General features: G+C 47.7%; 1 protein-coding gene across 1 annotated transcript in view; it reads left to right on the top strand.

Moving 5' to 3' along the window:
* Slc6a2 (solute carrier family 6 member 2) overlaps positions 1-10,305 on the top strand; it is a 35,916-nt gene extending 25,611 nt beyond the window's left edge. Inside the window, exons 6-15 of the mRNA XM_057753226.1 lie at positions 1,331-1,465; positions 2,557-2,660; positions 3,828-3,952; positions 5,492-5,604; positions 6,749-6,877; positions 7,301-7,400; positions 8,329-8,429; positions 8,856-9,023; positions 9,669-9,740; positions 10,257-10,305. Coding sequence (XP_057609209.1) covers positions 1,331-1,465; positions 2,557-2,660; positions 3,828-3,952; positions 5,492-5,604; positions 6,749-6,877; positions 7,301-7,400; positions 8,329-8,429; positions 8,856-9,023; positions 9,669-9,740; positions 10,257-10,280 — 1,071 coding nt within the window. The 3' untranslated portion in view covers positions 10,281-10,305. The remainder of the gene's footprint in view (positions 1-1,330; positions 1,466-2,556; positions 2,661-3,827; positions 3,953-5,491; positions 5,605-6,748; positions 6,878-7,300; positions 7,401-8,328; positions 8,430-8,855; positions 9,024-9,668; positions 9,741-10,256) is intronic.
* The last annotated feature ends 9,399 nt before the right edge of the window (positions 10,306-19,704 follow it).

Here is a 19,704-nt window from a genome sequence, read left to right as displayed (position 1 = left end):
GTATGGACCCTTTAGGGGGCAGAGTGCTTGAGCTGTAAGGGGAACCCACCTGGCCCTTAATCTGTGTATTCACTCACGCTCCAGCAGTGCCTTCCTTGGCTCTGACTACCTAGCCCTGGCTCACTGTTCTGTTTTGGACCCAACTCTTCTGCCTAGAAAATGCTGCAGCCCACAGCCGCATCAAGAATGAAGACATTTAACCTTGGCTACACTTTAACATCAACCGAGAAAAAATTCTAGAGTTGAGGCTGTACCTTAGGTCATTTGAACCAGAAATCCCAAGACTGGGACCTCTCTTCCACATTCTTGTATACAGCTTCCCTGGAGTACTGTAGTGTATAGCCAAGAGCACGAAGGATCAGAGAAGATGGCAAGCCTCCTAGTCACCTCTTTCTCTGTCCCTCCGAGCTAGGCAGGGATAACTGTTCTGATTCTAAAGGTAATCCCTTTCCTTTGTGTTTCTGCAAAGAGAGTTTGTCTTGTTCTCCATCTGCTCCTACTGAGATGGAGATTTTTTTTTCTGTTTTCGGTCCAGTGACATATACCACACACTTGAGAGAATGCACCTAAATGTGGATAAAGGAAAAAGAAGCTAAGTGTTTGCACACATCTCTAATCCCAGCGCTTGGTAGACTGAGACAGGAGGATCATGAGTTTGAGGGATCGTGGGCTACAAGTGAGCCAGTGTCACATAAAGTCAAAGTTATATCTCCGTGGGATAGTGCTTGCTTGATGTATGAAAGGCTCTGGGTTCTATCTTCTACGCTGAAGGAAATAAAAGCACATATACGAAAAAGAGAAAGTGTTAAAGAGGAAGGAGAGATAGCAAAAGAAGGGCAGGAAAATGGAGAGAGAAAAGAAAAAGAAAGGCTGGAATTTTAAATAGCCTGCCTATGGAGTTGAGAGCAACAACCAATCCCTGTGGTGTGATGGAAACACGACGGACCGCCAGGGGAAGGGTGAGTGTGCTCAGTTCTGTATGAAGTAGACTAAAGAGGTCGGGAAAGGCAGTTGTTGGAAAAAGCATCAGGTGTTTTGAGAACCTAGTTCTTGCCCTTGGTGATTGCCTTTTCTGTCTGAGTCCTATTTTCTAAGTGACTGACTATGAGTTTTGAGCTTTTTCAGGGAGCCCTGCATCTGTTCATTATTCTGTCCCCGGGGTCTGACCAAGGAACTAGCCCTGAGATGAAGATGGTGCCTCATACGCTAGGAGAAGGAAGCTGAGGGAGGGCATGTTTGGCTTCTGGGAAAAGACCCTGTGTCATGGCCTTAGTACGTCCCCAGGTCACAGGCAGAGTGAGAGTCTCACAGCCGTTTGTCTGTTGTTCAGGTTGTGTGGATCACAGCTACTCTGCCTTACTTTGTGCTATTTGTGCTCCTGGTCCATGGGGTCACACTGCCTGGTGCCTCCAATGGCATTAATGCCTACCTGCACATCGACTTCTACCGCCTCAAAGAGGCCACGGTGAGTGCTCGGTGGTCACCTAGCATTGGGCTGGGTGGAGGGAGGCTTCTTACGGGCACACGGTGATGGGTGCAGTAACAGGATTAAGAGGGGGTACATTTCAATATGTTTCTTTCTTAGACGAGTGTCCAGCCTACCACTATGCTATAGAGCAAAGACCAAGAAGCAACCTCTTTCTTGTGTAACTCTGAGAAAGATGAACCTTGTGAAGCAGAACCGGCTTCCATGTGTTCTGCACCGGTCAAGCTACTCTCAGTCAGATATGTAGATACTGAATCCTTAGTATCATTTCAATGAGTGGCTCTGCCTTCCCCCAGTGTAATGGAAGGTTGGGAAATCCAGAAGAATACAAGGAGAGATGTGGCAGCAGCATCACTCTCAAGTACCTTAGTTTAGGTCCACTGGATATCACATACATACAAAGACATGTATGGATGGATATTATATGTATATACATACATATATTATATATATACATACATATACACACATGCATGTACATACATATAATATACACATTTAATATAATATACATATGTGTATATTATATAAAATAATATATGTATGTGTATATGTGTGTGTATGTATGGCTAACATGGATGCTGGAGAAGTGAGACTGGCTAGGGTAAACCATGACACAGAGATTGGAGAAGGGCTCAAATCTTTAGTCCACCAGATAAATACTTTTGTCACTAGGGAGAGGGGATTGGAAAGTAAACTCCATTGTCTTCAAAGGCCTCCATTGGTTACGAGTATCTGCAGCTTGAAGGGTAGGAGAAATCCTTATCTTCTCAAGATGTCATCTTCATAACTCCTGAGATGACCAGGACCCTTTGGTCTTGCCCCGACAGCCTAGAATTTGTAGTTTATCAACTTTCTTGAAAATCTGGATGTTAAATGGCTTCACTGGGCTCCCCCAGGACGTGATTGCTCTGTTACCCAAGGCCAGGAGATGCTAGGGAGATTCCCGCCTATTATTGTACAGCCTATGTCTGCTTCAGACCTCATTTGCTGGTCTGTGGTGCTCTCAGGGAGGCAGTGCCCTTCTTGGGAAGCAGAGATGATGACGACTTTGTGTTCGCTGGTTTCAGGTATGGATCGATGCCGCGACTCAGATATTTTTTTCCTTGGGGGCTGGGTTTGGAGTCTTGATTGCCTTTGCCAGTTACAATAAATTTGACAACAACTGTTACAGGTAAGCCCCCTTTTAGAGCTCGCCAATGCTTTGAATCCCGGGGCTGGTCCTTAGAGGAATGGAGGGGGGGCTTCATCTAGACAGGAAACCACCTGTCCTCTGTGGACCATCCTGGCCATCCTGGGAACCTCAAAGTGATCAGTCTATGGGGTCCGAGGAGCATATTCACTAGATGACATCTCTTGGGAAAGTTGAGGCCAGCAGCTATGGGTGCCTATGGGGAAGATTACTAGGACAGAGGACCATGACACGGCTTCCAGAGAAGATGGAGCTGCCTGACTTTGTCCGTTAGGTACTCTGTGAGGCAGGGGTAGAATGAACAGGCTGGTGAGGGCTGGCTGGGTCAGAAGTTAGATGTCAGGGCCGATGGGGCACAGAAGAGACCACCTCCAGTTTGGATCAGTGAGCACCTAATGCCACCTCCTACAGACTGTGTACAGGACCTACCTCAGAGGTGGGACAGATTTGGGATCACCTCTCTTACCCCATTTAACAATCAAGGTAGAATCACTTTCTTTGAGTCAAAAAACAAAACAAAACAAAACAAAACAAACAAACAAAAAAAACCAGGATGATGTGCCACCAGGAGAGATCTTAGAGAGGTTAGGAAGTGGGATGGCCACCCCCTTAGTAGGGTGCTGTCATTAAGAGTCTGGAGGTGAACGTGAGGCAAGCCAGGGAGGACAGTTGAGGTTATGGTAGGCAGGTGTGGTACAGATGGCCTGTGTCCTAAGGAAGGGCATGGACAAAGACAGAGAGGCCGTGTGTCAGGGGATCAGCGAGTTGCTTGTTTTGATTGTTCCAAGAGTATATACTGGAAGTCATGAGAAATAAGCCAAGAAGGAAGGGTGGATCATCTTAGCAACGCTCTGAAATGACAACACAAGGAGCTAGGAGACAGAGTAAGCTGCTGAGAGAGGAACTCTGAGCCCCATGAGTCTATCCGTGCCTCTGGTTGGCTCTTGGCTTCCACATTGCTATAGCAGGCACTAACCTAGTGGTGGTGAGGCACTGGGGTCCATGTGACAGCAGGGCAATGGAAAGAAGGGGTGGCCTTTGAGACTGGGTGTGACTGAAGATTCCACAGGTGGCCAGCGGTTCGTGAGCAGAGTGGGGGTGGAGTCAGGGGACCTGCATTGTCAATAGCAGCCTCTCTCTCTCTACCAGGGATGCCCTGCTGACCAGCACCATCAACTGTGTTACCAGTTTTATTTCCGGGTTTGCCATCTTCTCCATCCTTGGTTACATGGCCCATGAACATAAGGTCAAAATTGAGGATGTTGCCACTGAAGGTAGGTGGCCAGACCCCTTGTCTCCAGCTAAAGAAAAACGGACCAAGTTAGCTTCATAGTGCCTCTAAGGTTGGAGGCCCGTGAGGGCTGGTGGTGGAAGTTTTTGGATGTCCATCTGTTGGGCTTTCCCTTGAGGCTATCATGAGCATTCCTGGCAACTGTGGCCCATAAGTATATAACAAAACTTTCCTCTTAACAGCCTAAGAGGAGCACTTTTTGGGCTGCCCCTTCTGCACCAGTCTCTGAGCTAATTAACTAATAACCAGTACCAAATCTGTTTCAGATCTCAAGTCCTCATAGCGCTGGGTATGCGGGAGGCAGCATGAGGTGCTCATACTGGGCGATTTATGCACAAAAGATCTTTAGTTAGCTTACCCCTCTGGAAGCCCAGAGCATGGAGATTGGTTGTCCAGTAGGCTTCTGGTGCAGGTCATATGCTGTTCATCTTATTATAGAGAAGACGAAGTAGAAATGCCTGTGTGTCAAAAGAGCCACGCTTGTAGCCTTGATTTATAACAACCCTCTCCATGAGATTCCCCAACTCTTAGAGAGTAAAACCTCTTGAAAAATGGGTTACTCTCACTAATATCTAACTGTAGCTTCAAGGTTCTCAACCTCTTCACAGTACTATATTGGGGAGCAAGCCTGAGCATGCATTTCAGTGGGGCAAACTATGTTCCAGACATTGCAGAGTACTTCCACTGAGTTCTCACAAAGCTGCAAGGCAAGGGTCAGGAGATTCTCTTTAAAGATGAGTGATTTGGGATGTAAGCTAAGTATGGGCTACTGAGCATCAGCATCAGCATTTGGCCCTTGTCAGAATCTCTGGCCTTCTCTATGGCCTTCTGTGTTCTTCAGGCTGCAGGGAGGTTGAGACAGGGGAAGGGCAGCCTTGGATGGACTCTGAGGATCATGAGTTTCTGAGAATCAGAGGAGAATCCCACAGAGTAGAAAGTGGGTTTCCCCACATAGCTCGTAGCTGTTCAGGCAAGCTGCTGCTCTCTCTGCCTGCTTGTTCAATGCACAGACTGTGTTCATCTGCTTTGTATCACTATGGACAAAACACACAAGAGAACTGACTTATGCAGAGAATGGGGTTTGTTGCCTAGCAGTTTTGGAGGTTTTAGTGAGTGACAACTTGGCATTCTTGCTTTGGGGCCTGTATTGAGCCCATATAGTGGAACAACCTATTCACCTAATGGCCAAGGTGCGAAAGGGATAGAGGGAAGAGGAGCTTGGGTCCCCACATCTCCTACAAAGGGGTCTTCTCAATAAATGGAAGACTACATTGTCTTGAAGTTCCCATGACTTGGAAACTGCACTAACTGGCAATCAAGACTTCGACACAAGGCCTCTTGGGGGACATTACAGATCTCAACAACAGCACAACAATGCTGTGGCTCCATCTCCTATGCCCAGTTCCTGAGTCTGCTGCCCACACATGACTGACCAAGGGTCCTGAGGCTGCCTGGGGCTCCCCTGCCCTGTGCAGCCCCAACTGAACATCCATCACTGATAAGGCCCTAATATTTCTTACAGGAGCTGGCCTTGTGTTTGTCCTGTATCCAGAAGCCATCTCCACTCTGTCAGGATCCACGTTCTGGGCTGTCCTGTTCTTCTTGATGCTTCTGGCTCTGGGTCTGGACAGCTCAGTGAGTTCACCTCTCAGAACACCCTTCTCCACCACTGTAATCCATACCAGTCCTCAGCCTGCAGGGCTGCTGCGGTCTGGGGTCTGTTTCCAAGGGTCCTATTTTAATCCGAACAATGAAGTGTGCCTTCCTTCAAAATGATAGCCTAGGTCAAAGCCAGACACCTACAGGAACTCCAGTTGTGCTGGGCCTCAGACAAGCCAGCCTAACACTCTGCTTCTGTGGACGGGGAGCCAGAAGTCAGAAAGGACATGAATAGAATGTTCTGTGACCCAGAGCTTTCCCATTCATTATATTTTATTACTGACATCCAACCCAAACATTTTGGACCCTATTATTACTAGATTCCTGGTTTTTATTATTATTTAGTTATGTGCAAAATTAAGTTCCTGCCATCTTTTTGTGTCTGCTTCCACCCTTCATTCTCCCATGCCTAGGGGAGAGGCTGGCCAGGCCAGCAGATCTCTCTGTCTTTGGGTTTACTTGATGGGTCTGCCAGAGCAGTGTGGTGGAGAGTTCTGAGGCCTATTCCAGACCCCAGATTGAGGTTGATTAACAATGTCTGCCAAGAGCAGTGAGAGGAGCAAGGGACGTGTGTGATTATCGTCAGTCACAGCCGTGGCTCATGAGTCATAGACTCAGAGTCCATACTTTAAAGTGACCACGTTGCTTGGTGTTTAGAAAAGCGGTAAGGATGGGAGAGTGTAGAAGGGGAGGGGAGAAAACTATGTAGCTCAATAAAAACAATAATAAAAAAGGGTGGTAAGGAACCCTTGTCATATACTATGGTATGAAACTCCCATTCTGGAGAAGTTTAAGGTTCTGGAAACCTTGTTTCCAGAAGGTTCTATTTGCATGTAGATGTATCGTCTGGGCAATATATCCCTTGGTTCTCTATGTTTCATCAGTATCCACTCAGGCTGATCCACCAGGGGCTAGGGACCTGTTGTGGAGGCAAGCAAGAGTTAACTCTTCTCCATCCCATATAACTTGAGCGTGGTTGAGATTGGGGCAAAAAAAGGGGGAAAGAACGCTTGGGAGGAAGGCAGGGCCTGCCAGTTTCCAGAGATCCTGATGTATCTGAGGCTGATCCCAACCTACAGGAAGCCTTTCTCTCCTGCCCCTCACTCCTGGTTCTCCACAGATGGGAGGCATGGAAGCAGTCATCACAGGATTGGCGGATGACTTCCAGGTCCTGAAGCGACATCGGAAACTCTTCACCTTTGGTGTCACCATAGGTACCTTCCTTCTGGCCATGTTTTGCATAACCAAGGTGAGTGTAGGCATGGGGCCATCTGGGTCTTCCTATGTCCTCAGCTTTGTTACTGGGCTGGGCTGGGTGGGGCTGAGCACAGGGGTTCTACTATCCCGAACCCTGTGTTCTAACACGGTTGCCTCCCGCTACATCTGGGGCGGATAGCTTCCAGGCAGTTTTATTTACTACAGATTGACCTGGGGCCTGCAAAGGTCCCCTGGAAGCTTACCATGCTGTTTATCAGTCATGAGTCTTTAAGCCGGCAGCTCCTAGAGCCCTTAGTTAGAATGCAAACCCATTTAGTCATAGCCCTGGCACCTGTGTTTGTAAATGGGCTCTGAGTATGTGGGAATGGGGACAGGTAGGATTTATGAGCTAGGAAGGACAGTTGGTGACTGTTTCTAACAGGACTGGCTCAAGCCCTTTCTCTCTGTGCTCCAGGGAGGGATTTATGTCCTGACTCTGCTGGATACCTTCGCGGCAGGTACCTCCATTCTGTTTGCTGTGCTTATGGAAGCTATTGGAGTTTCCTGGTTTTATGGTAAGTGAGGATGTCCCAAGCCTTGATCCTCAGAGCTCTTGGAGTCTGACTACCTGGAGAAGGAAAAGGGTTTTTCATGTCCAGGACAGACACCCGGATCTCCAGAAGGGAGCAGCTCATGTAATAGGTAGTAAGTCTCTCCAGTATTTAGCTTGCTGGGGCTGCAAGGCCTGGGAGAGAGCCAGGGCCAGCATCTGAAAGAGAACCAGCAGTGAGCTGTAGACCACTGTCACCAAACCTGACAGTGCAGTTATCAGACTGAGCAAACAAAACAGGATGCCCAGCTAGTTAACCTTGAACTTCAGATAAACGATGAGCGCACGTTTTTAGATCAGCGTGACCCAAATACTGCAGAGAATTTCCGGATACTGATTTTTTCAAACTTAAATAGATTTCTGTATTTTATTCCCTGAACTCACTCTTCTGCAGCTGGACTGTGACACCAATTGTCAAATGTGTCACAATTGTTCGCTTCCCCTTATGTGACAGTAGTAGGTTAATCCTGTTCTTATTCTTTCTGGAAGAGGTTGCAGTGTGAGCGTCCAATGGTCTCTTTCAGATTATGGTTGAGGGGTGTCATGTGTGTGCATGTATGGATAGACAGACTGTTTTCACAGGAAGGGGACAGAGCCAGCCTGGGGTCAAGGCACCTGGCTCCTCAGCCTGGGTCAAGTCCTCTCTTCTCTGAGCTCTGGCTTCCCTCTTGTAAGATGATCAGAGTGGTACCTGAAAGGGAATTCTGTCCCAGAATTTGTCCTGTCTTGTGTTTGCCATTAGCAAGGTGCCCACCAGGTCTCCTGCGTTCCAAAGTGTCAGTCTCTTGTCACCCGCCCTACCCTCTGCCAGAACGTCGTGTAATGGCTTCAGGGGAGGCCCCGGTCCTACATCTGTGGGCTTTCAGTGACAGGCTTGCCCTCTGTGCCCACAGGTGTGGACAGGTTCAGCAATGACATCCAACAGATGATGGGCTTTAAGCCAGGCCTGTACTGGAGACTGTGTTGGAAGTTCGTCAGCCCCGCCTTCCTCCTGGTGGGTAGGGTGTGGCCGGGGTACCTGTAGAAGGGTTGCTGAGTTCAGGTTGCGGGGTAGGGTGGGCATATTTATTCCCTAGGGGAGGAGGTTCTGGAATCTAGAAGCCGGGTCACGTGGGCAGGACTCCTTAGTAGGGGTGGGGGATAATCTGCCTTAGTGAGTCTTCAGCCAGGAACACCCCCCACATACTGTTGTGCTGGCTCCAAAGTCACTTTTGTCTCTTCTTCTTTGTCTTCTTCCCCTATTGTCTTTGCCATGTTGAATCTTCGCTACCGCTTGCCTCTCGATTGCTTCTCTCCCATTTCTCCTATGTTCATCTCATTTTATTTCTATCTCTTTCACTCTCTTCTCTCTTCCCTCCCCTCTCTTTCCTCTGTTTCTCCCACATCCATCTCTCCCTCCTGCCCGCATCCTTCCCTCCAGTTTGTCGTGGTGGTCAGTATCATCAACTTCAAGCCGCTCACCTATGACGACTACGTCTATCCTCCGTGGGCCAACTGGGTCGGGTGGGGCATCGCCCTCTCATCCATGATCCTGGTACCCGCCTATGTCATCTACAAGTTCTTCAGCATTCGGGGCTCCCTTTGGGAGGTGAGCTCTGGGACGGCTACTGTGGGATGAGGGGGGAGGTGGCGTGCTTGTTGGGGTGAGGGAGATAAGAGAATACTTAGGGTCGGCAAACCCATCTCATTTACCGAGTGGTGATCCATCCTGAGCCTCAGTTTCCACATCTGTAACCTGAGAATAATACTGTGTACCTTGGAAGAGAAAGACACTTGGGTGCTAAGAATCTGACCCATGGGAGGTGCTTCTTGTGTGCTGCTGGCGAGTGCTATGGCTGTTTCAGCTGCTCCCAGGAGAAGGCAAAGCTCAGCCATGCCCGTCCCCTTTTAATGTGTGTTAAGTCCCCAGGTATCCCGTCTCTCCTTGTCTGAACCCACTGCCATTTTTTCTAATTATAATAATATGGTGAGCCTAAACCAGGGCTTTCTGAAATGATTCCTTTTCCTTTACACGTATGCATCATACACACACACACACACACATGCACGTAACAGAATTACCTTTTATCCTGAAGTTACATCATAACTTTTATTTTGCCGTACAAACTAGTGGTGGTAGTCTTTCCAAGAGTTCTTCCTTTGTAAGGCGAAGACCTCACAACTGAGCTCTTCGGTCACATCTGAGATTGAGGTTCGGGCCACTGAGATTCATCCCTGTCCCCCTTCTTCACAGAGAGTGGCCTACGGCATCACGCCGGAGAATGAGCACCACCTGGTGGCCCAAAGAGACGTGAGGCAGTTCCAGGTAGGTGACGAACTGACCTGGGGGGTGGCCGGGCAGGGCAGGGTGGGTTCTGGTTGTTCTCCGTGGAGTACCCAAGCAGGATCACAGCTGGGAAGAGCTGGGTGTTCCGCCTAGGGGCTAAGGTGGTGGGTGCCCAGTCAGCCTGCTGCGGCTGCTGCTTCCTAGTCCTGGGACACCTGCGCTGGGATGTTCCTGTTCTAGACTACCCCTGAATGTCACATTAGTGTCACCAAACTAAGCTGAGCATTTTCTAATCTTGAAGGCACAGCTGCAGGGCATTAGTTAAAGCTGCTGGCCCCATGGATGTGGGTGGTGCCTGCTGAGCCCCCTCTTTGGGGGGGTTCATTTGCATCCAGTCTCAGTACCAGCTAAGGACAATGTTCTGGGTTTGTGCTGGGAAGGAGGCTGTTTGTTTTGTTTTCTCTTTGCTTCTTGTTGCTCCAACCAACTGGCCCTGTCCCCCGAGCCCCTGCTGGCTGTCTTCAACCATGTTGGTCCTGCTGTCTATCATTCCAGCTGCGGCACTGGCTGGCTATCTGAGCCTGACCCCGAGGAGGAGGAACCCATGGGTCAACATCCGGGTCAAGGACATCTTCTTCACCCCCGTGTGGACGCCGCTGTGGGATTCCTCTCCAGGAAGAACGCTTCCCATCCCTCTCGTTTCCCCAGTTACCAATGATTCCGTGACTCTGGTTTTGTTCACCTTCTGTTCATCAGGCCTGGAGGCAGCGAGTGTGGAGAACTCTAGTTAGCCTCGAGGAGGAGGATGAGAGGAGGGATGGGGCATGGCTTCTGGAACTCTGGCTGGAGGGCAGTCGCAGTGTACGCCTGAGCTGAGGTCCATGGCTCCGGCAGAACCCCTTCCTGAATTTGTTTGTACTTCAGACCATAGAAGAAACCTTCGATTCATCGAGACCAAAGGAAGATTGGCTTTTTTGCTAGATACCAAAAGCCCAACCAAAGCCTGATGGGGTTTGTGTGGGAGCCAAGGTTACCCCTCTCTTTCCACCTAGCACCACTCTGGTTTCTGAGCCTCTGTACGGGAGCTGGATTTATTTGGCACCTAAAATGTGACTGGTAGATGCTGCAGGGCTTTTCAGCAGAAACCCTCCGACTTCGTTACCTAGCTAATCTGAGGTTGGTTTAGGTATATTCCAGAATATTACTCTAGCTCCTGCTGTTTGGATCGTCCCAAACTGTGACGTGACGGGAAGGATGTAGCCGGACCACCGATGAGGAAGTTCCACCAAGTGAGATACTCCAGAAAGGTGGTTAAGGCAGCTAGATGAATCACCCTTGACAAGGCCACACACTGGTCATGCTCTGTGTGACACATGGATGATTCCAGAGACTTTCCTGGGGATTGAGGCATAGCAGAGATCTCTGTCCTGTGGGGTCAGGTGGGTGCCTGAGGGCAGCCGGATAGGCGGCCATGGTTCTTTACGGTCCACAGACACTTCCTAAGCCTCTCCTGGGAACCCAGCAGTCAGGAAGAGGTCCTGAGCAGGGGGATCTATTGGCTTTGAAAAGGACCTGTTTCTTCATTGACTAGACTTGGCACCCCGAAGGGCACGATGGGACCTACAGCACAACTTCTCATGTTCTGGGAGGATAGTCTGGGAGGATAGTCTGACTGGAAAGGAAAGGTTGGTGGGGGTCAGGAAATTTCTAGGTTCACTTAGTGCCCCCTGGTGGTTAGTTTTGGTTCATTGCGGGAAAGAATGGCTTGATAAATCCATGGCATTTCTTCGGGATTTGTGTTTATGGTTTGAGTCTCCTATGCCTCTATCTGAAATTTAGAACCATGGCTTGCCATTGTGATAGTGTTATTCCGTGCTGCAGGTGTGTGTGTGTGTGTGTGTTGAAAAGGAAAAACGAAGTCACTGAGCTTACTGGGGTCTTGTAGGAGGCACACAGAAAAGCTAGCACGTCCCATTGGAGTATGCAAAAGGTTGGGTGAGGCCAGCGGGGGATGGGAAGATGTTTTACTCTGAAGACACAATATTCTGTGCTGAGTCAGGGTCCTTGAGTCATTCCTTAGAGGAAATCCAAGGACTTTTGATTCTTCCATGTTAGAAGGCCAGCTCAGCTCAAGGCTCAGCCCCAGTGGCAAATGTCTTGGAGCGCTGGGGAGGGGGAGGCTCTCCCATGCGCCTGAGTTATAGGTGCAAGTCAGAGCCGTGAGCAGATAATCTCAACATCTCTGAGGAGGAGCAATTCCTTTCAACGTGTTACCTTTAAAGACATTTTATCATCATTTAAACAAAACACTTTGCCCACATGCCTCCCCGCTGCCCCATGGGAAAGGGGGGCTGCTTCCTATCTCCCATCTCCCCATCACCCTGGTGAGAAAACAGAGTCTGTCTTGCTCAAGGTATCAACTCCCGAGGGACCAGGGTGAACCCTCTATTCCCATCCTGTCTTCACAGCCCAGTGCACCAGGAAACTCCCTGTTCACCCCACCCTGGGCTGTCCCCAAACACAGACTACACAGAGTCCCTACTAAGGAGGGAAAAGGCCAGAAGGACGTTACTCATCTTGCCCTCCTGGCTCCCTGAGAGCTATTGTCCTTTTCTTTGATGACAGTTGTCAGCCTTTGAACAGAGGTCCTGAGAAGCGAGTCCACCTTAGCTGTCACAAGTGCGCACACGCAGAAAGCTGGGGTGCCCGAAGTCAGCCTTGGCCCACCATCTTCTCATTGCCATCGGCCTGGTCCCTCCTCCTGCCTACATTGTCCCTGGGGTGAAGTTGAGATGTGGTGCTAGCTGAATGAACCCCAAACTAAAGCACAGGTGCTGTTCTGTGGCAAAGCTGGCTTGTGAGACTGGGACAAGGGGTTCTTGGTTCCAAGCCCAGGTGCTCTGATGGGGGAGGTAGAGTGGAGCACCCCGAAAGCCTCTGGAGGTTCTTATGGAGGTGCTAGGAGGTCACTGCACCCACCTTTCCACTTAACAGATGGGGGTTAATGCTTTATCATAAGTAATGCTTGGTTTCTTTTTTTAAATAGTGGGGTTCACCCAGGACCAGTGTGCTCCTGAGTACTGTATATGACCCTTGACACTTTTGATATTTCATCATATTTTTAGAGAATTACTTTCTATGAGCCGTGACATGTTTGTTTAAGAACATTGATGTTATTTAACCTCTTCCTGTCAGTCTTCACTCCAGAGTCAAGTGAGACAGTGGAGAAAAGGGGATACCAACTCACCCCAGATACCCTGCTCAGCAAAGGACCCTACACTGCCTTAATTTTCAGAGGGTGCTCCTGCCCAGGCAGGAGGCAGTCCCCTGCCGTACAATCATCCAGTGTAGACTTTTTAGATCTGGCAATGTAAGTCTGACATGTTCTTACCAAAGAAATCATTTCTGCCCCATGAAGCTCACTACATACGTTCGTTTATTTCTTTTGAGAACAACAGAGGGGAAGTGATCAGAGTGGGTGTTTGGTGTGGCAGAAGCAGCACAGCATTTAGAGTTGATAGCCATGGGTCTGCAGCGGGTTCGCTGTGGCTTGAGAGAGGAGCTTGACGTCTTTGGGTCTCGGGGGGAGGGTGGTGTTGTCTGAAGATTAGGAACTTGATCAGGTGACCAATTGAAGGACACATTCTATTAAAAGCATAAACAACAATGAAGCACAAAAACACGCTTGTGCTGAAGTTACAATGGAGAAAGCGTGTCACTTAGGGCAGAAGCTTCCCAAAGTGACCCCATAACTGATCATCTATTGGGCTTAGAAACAGAGAATTCTGGCCTACAGAGCTTTGATATTTCTTTATGTCTAGTAGCTCCTCTTTCTCAGATATTTTTTTTCTGATAATGCCAGAAAGACTTGGTATCTGAAAAGAAGTCGAGTCCAGGCCTCTCAATCTGACACTTGGGTGGTATTGAGGGGGCAAAGGGCATCGCTCTGTCCCATGTTTGCAAGTCTGGGTACCCACAGCTCTGGCCAGAGGCAGCACACTTGGCCCTGGTTGGTGAATGTGAAGTCGTGGGGTCCCTGTCCTCGTCCCACTGTGTCTACTTCTGTGTAAATAGGATTGTTTCCATCACATCTTCTCCACATCACGGACTGTTCAATATCAGGCACAATTCTGCTCCTGCTTTGGATTTATTTTGAATGTTGTTCTCTTCATGGAAAAAGAAGTGTACAGTATAATAAAAGACATTGCCTGTGCTGTGCTTTCTGTCTAAGTGCTGTTCCATGTGGGTGTGTGGAAACCGTGAGTTATAAAGGGCAGGTGATGCTGTCTTTGATGAGCCAACAACTAGCAAAGAAGAGATTCTGGATGCAGGAGCCCACCTTTCGTCAGGATGCTCTGAGAATCCATGGAAGAGACAGGAACAGAGGGGGTTGAATGTGTGATGTTAGTTCAAAGACTGTTTTTCTATCCTCCCCTTCTCTCCTTTCCCCTCTCCTCTCCTCCCCTCCCCTCCTCTCTCCTCTTCTCTTCTCCTGTCCTCCCCTCTCCTCTCCTTTTCTCCTCTCCTCCCTCCCCTCTCCTCTCTTCCCCTCCCCACTCCTCTCCTCCCCTCCCTTCTCCTCACCTCTCCTCCTCTCCCCTCCCATCTGTTCTCCACTCCTCTCCTCCCTTCCCCTCCCTCCCCTCCCCTCCCCTCCCCTTACCTCCCTCCCCTCCCCTCTCCTCTTCTCCTCTCCTCCCTGTTTTAGTCCTTTTCTTCTATGTTATGCTCTGTTCTCTGGTACTTGGAATCAAACTCAAGTCCCAGAGCGCACTGAGCACACTCTCCCCTGCTGAGTTACACCCCTGGCCAAGCACACATTTTTGTTTAAATGGAAAGTAGACGCCATGGGACAACATGTCTGGTGTCTAATTTTGTTTTGTTTGTTATTCCTAGGCCTGGGTTTCTTCAAAGGAATCAGAACCTCTGCTGGATTGAACTGGACACACAATTTAGTGCAGATGTGGACTTTTCTGGGTAGAGATTACAAGTCACATTCAGACCCTTGGAACCCATGTTGCCTTGTTTGGGGGAAGTTGTGAGCTCAATACGTTCCCCCATTTTTATTGAAAATAGATTTTTGTTACATAATATATCCTGATTATGGTTTCCCCTCCCTTTGCTCTTTCAGTTCCTCCCCACCTCCCCTCCATCCACACCAACCCCCGTAAGGTTTTTACAGGATAATAACAAAATGAAATAAAATGTGATAATATAGAACAAAAACTAACACATTGGAATAGGACAAAGCAATCAAATGGAAGGAGAAGAGCCCAAGAGAAGTCCCAAGAAACAGGTATAGGAGCAGAGGCCCAATCATTTGCACACTCAGGAATCCCATAAAAACATTAACTTGGAAACTGTAATATATACCCAAAGGACCTATAGGGTAAAAAGAGAGGAAAAATATGCAAACAAAATATAAAAGTAAGATAAAAAGCAAAGCCCTGACGTCATCATGAGATAAGGGGCCCTCGATGATGTTGTTGAGTTTGGTTTCTGTTGGCCATCCACTTCTGGGTACGCAGCTTACCCTTAAGAATATCCCCAGTGAAACACCATTGGAGGAACCTGAGTTTTCATTTGCAAATGATTATCAAATGGAGATTGCTTCTGGGTTAAAGATGGGGGCACGTGTCCACTTCTTCTTTCCGCTCTGGGACCCCCACTGGTGCAGACCCATGCAGGCCCAGTGCATGCTGCCTCAGTCTCTGTGAATTCATAAGCTTTAATCATGTCGATTTAAGAAGGCCTTGTTTTCTTGGTGTCCTCTATCTCACACACTCTTTTTCTGCCTCCTCTTCAGTGGGATTCCCTGAACCCTGAGAAGAGGAATTGGTCAGAGACATCCCCTTCAGGGTCAAATGTGTCAAGGTCTCTCCCTCTCTGCACAGTGTCTGGCTGGGTGTCTCTGTGTTTGTTCCCAGTGCTACAGGAGGAAGTTTCCCTGCAGATGGCTGAGCAAGGCAATTATCTATGAGTATGCAGAATGTCATTAGGAGCCATTTTATTGCTACATTTTATATTTATATTTATGTATCTATGTCTCTGTATGCATGCTTGCATCTATCTATCTATCTATCTATCTATCTATCTATCTATCTAGAATAGAAATATTTAGTTTTATCATGACTTCTTGAACTATCTAGTGTCAGATTCTTGGTAGCCCAAGCAATGTCAGATATGGGTTCCATCTCATAGAGTGTCTTACTAATTTGCCTTCAGTCCAACTGGATATTGGGTAGTTACTCCCACAGTGGTGGAGTGCTACTGCGGCATTAGTGTATCTTATAGGCAGGACACCATTGTAGACCAAAGGCTTAATGGCTGGCTTGGTGTTTATGTTACTTCTTTGGTAGTGTGTTTAGTACCTTCCTGCACAAAAGACAGAAGCCAGTAGGGGTAAAGGCTCTATATGGAGATCAGTTTGACTTTGTGTTTCATGAGTTGTGCAGTGATGTCTTCAGCAATGGGTCCTTGCCATTGATCTGTAGAGAGCAACCTATAATCTCAGCAATAGCCTCAATTATGTTGGGGTTCCCACAGGACCCATTTGGTCAACATCTCAATTAGATGTAACTTAATCCTAGTGCTGGAAGCTTCATTTCATGACAAGTATGACCAGTTGGGGTTCTGTCTTCCTAATTCTGGTTCTGGGCCACCTCACTAAGGATGATTTTTTTTTCCTAGTTCAACCCACTGGCCTGTGAATTTCTTAATTTCAGTTTTTCCCTTTTTGACTGAGTGATATTCCATTGTGTAAATGTTCCACATTTTCTTTATCCATTCATCTGTTGAAGGACATCTAGTTTCCCACTATTTGGCTGTCAGGAACAGAGCAGAGATGAATATGGCTGAGCAAGCATCTCTGTGGGAGAAAGAAGTGCCCTTGCGTATATGCCCAGGAGTGGCATAGCTGGATCTTGAGGTAGACCAATCCCTGTATTCTCGAGGAACTGCAATATTTATTTCCGTAGTGGCTATTCACCAGCAATGGATGAGTGTTTCCTTTACTTCTCATCCTCGCCAGCATGAGCTTTCGCTTGTGTTATCCATCCTAGTCATTCCTGTGAACGCAAATGGATCTCAAACTAGTTTTGATTTGCACCTCCCTGATGACTAAGGATATTGAACATTTATTTGTCTCTCAGCCATTTGAGTTTCCTCTTTTGAGAAGTCTCTGTTTAGATCTGTACCTCATTTTTAAATTGGGTTGCTTTCTTGATAGTTTTTTGAGTCCTTTATTTATTTGGATACCAGCCCTCTATCAGATGTGCAGTTGGTAAAAATCTTCTCCCGTGCTGTAGACTGCCACTTTGTCCAAATGACAGTGTCCTTTGCAGTACGGAAGCTTCTTGGTCTCATGAAATCCCATTACTAATTGTTAATGTTAGTGCCTGTACTAATGATGTTCTGTTCAGAAAGTCTTTTCCTGTGCCAATGAGTTCAAGGTGATTCCCTATTGTCTTTTCTATCAGGCAATATGTTCGTTCTTAATGCAAACCATCCAGTAGCTGATCTAGAGGATTTGGTGTCAAATAAGAATTTAGTCAGTATGCACCTTCCCCATTCTGTGAAGGCTGATAGAGAGTGAGCACAAGGCCCTAGGAGCTGAGTGTGGGGAACAAGCCTTTGGAGAGCATTTCATACCAAATATTCCATCCCTGGATGCTTAACATTCATGACCATATCATAATTTAAAAATATTTTCAGTCCATCTCCAAGAGTTACCATTGCCTTAACAAGTCTAGCACTTCTTCAAAGTTCGAGTCTGGGTTGTTGAGATGGCTTACTAAGTTATGGATGCCTGGCGCCAAGCCTGATGTCTGGAGTCCTAGAATTGAATGGGAATTGGGAACTAAATTGGAGGAGGGAACTAACTTTTGAAAGCTGTTATCTAGTCTTCTCACCTGTACACACACACACACACACACACACACACACCACAGAGAGAGAGAGAGAGAGAGAGAGAGAGAGAGAGAGAGAGTAAAAGGAAAAAAAATGTCCAAAATCTCCACTGAAACTCAAAGCAACTTCTAGCTGATCACTAAGAAAGAAGTATTTTACATAGTCCCAGCATAAAATAGTGGGGCAGGGCAAACATTTCCATCCCTAGGAGCAGCATCGGGGCCACAACACAAGACCAAACCCAGCAGAGCAAACATTAAATCCTTCATTCGGTACCTGGCAATGCTGTCAGGAAGTGGGTTTCAGAGACCCTGGGCATCCCAGTCCCGGTGACGTCACCAGCTGGTACTTGTGTGGCCTCTCTCCTGGGCTGGCTCTGCTGGGTGCCTATGGTTTTCTCAGGCAGTTACTCTGTATGATTGGCAACTGTACTTCCTGGGGGTCTCCACTTCATCGATGGCTTCATTCCCACAACTTCACTTCTAGCCCTCTCAGAAGGATACTGACTTGGTACACAACGCCTGGCTTCCTAGTCCTTTTGTTGAAATTTTAGTGGAATCTCCCGGGAAGTCTTGACTTTTAAAGAAAGACCAGTCTCATGTGGACAACGCCAAAGTGTGCCAATATTTCAAGGAGCAGCAGCATTCCCTGGACATAGTTCAGATGTCCTCCAAGTGTCTGCATGGCCGAATGTGAGAAACTGTTTCCTAAGTAGCTCTGTGTAAGCATGGTACCCTCAAACTCTTTTCACAAGGCAAGCAAAGTTACTCTTTCCCCCAGCCCAGGCTGGGTGTGGTTTTTCTTCTTCTCTCTCCTCCTCTCTGCCTTCTCATTTTTTCTTGTCTTTGTTTTGAGATGACCTCATCCCAGGCTGGCTTTGAACTCAAAGACTCACATACTTCCTATCCCAGTCCTCCAAATGCTGGGATTACAGGTGTGTGTTGCTTCTCCCAGAAGCAGTCTTTCCAATGAGCTTTCATCTTTACACGCTTGGACACACGATGGGTAGGTATCCATCTATTTCTTGAGAGTCCCCAAAGATACCTTTCTCTTCCCCTTTCCCTAAGCTTTCCCTCATTCTTCCCCTCCTTATTTTCCCTTTTTCTTCTCAAAGATTTTTGAGAGGTTCTGGTATATAGCTCAGGGTAGCTTAGAACTTGCAAGACAAGACTCAGACTTTCAAACATTGAGATTGCAGGAACGAACTACCAAGCTTAACTGTGGTCTCTCTTTATGGGCACTAATATATTTAGAAACCACATTTCCCTTGGCCTAAGTTTTGACAAGTCTCTTCTCTGGGGACGCTGTAAGCTTTTCAAATCCTCCCGCTCTGCTTTCGACTCCCTATTCACACTGCAAATCTGGCTAAAGACAGCCAATAATACACATGTTATATCTGTGTTGTCTGAAAATTAATTAGATTGTCACTTTTAAATTCAGGCTTCTACAAATTCTCGGGGCATGGAACAAATGTAGGCGACGCCATTGTCCAAATGCAGCGTGAGTGGATTCTAGTTCCGTTCCTGAGAGACTCTCGTTTCTCTCTGAATTGCACTCATAGCATCGGCCCTGTTTCTGGTCTCAGCTCTCCGTGTCAGCTTTCCACAGCTATGACAGAATACCTGAGTAACAAATCAGAGAAGGAAGGTTTATTCTGCCTCATGGTTGCAGACAATGGCTGCTGTTTTGAGGCCAGCGGAAAGGCTGCTGTATCCTCGCAGTAAAGAAATGACGGAGGGAACCTGCTTGCCTCATGGCAGCTGCCAAGCATGCAGAGGTGGGAAGGATCAAAGAACAAGATAAATCAGGCATCCATGCCTCCAGTGAATCAGTTCTTTAGACTGGCTCCCGTCTCCTGCACCATTCAGCTACGAACGTAACAACGGAATAATCCTCTCGCGAGGTTAGCGCTCTTTGGATCCAATCATCTTTCCATAGCACCGAAACCTGGGGACCAAGCCTTCAACAAGCCAGCTTTTTCTGGGGACATTTCAGACCCAAGTCAGTCCCTGGATCTACACCCTGTTTCATCATGCCATAGCAGGAAACCTGGTTGCTGTGGAGCTGTGGGTCTATCTGGTTTCTAGTATACCTT

The sequence above is a fragment of the Chionomys nivalis genome, chromosome 21 (genome assembly GCF_950005125.1).
Source record: "Chionomys nivalis chromosome 21, mChiNiv1.1, whole genome shotgun sequence".
In the NCBI taxonomy this organism is placed as follows: Eukaryota; Metazoa; Chordata; class Mammalia; order Rodentia; family Cricetidae; genus Chionomys; species Chionomys nivalis.
Note: the sequence above shows the minus strand (reverse complement) of the source record. Positions and strands in the feature narration are given on the sequence as shown.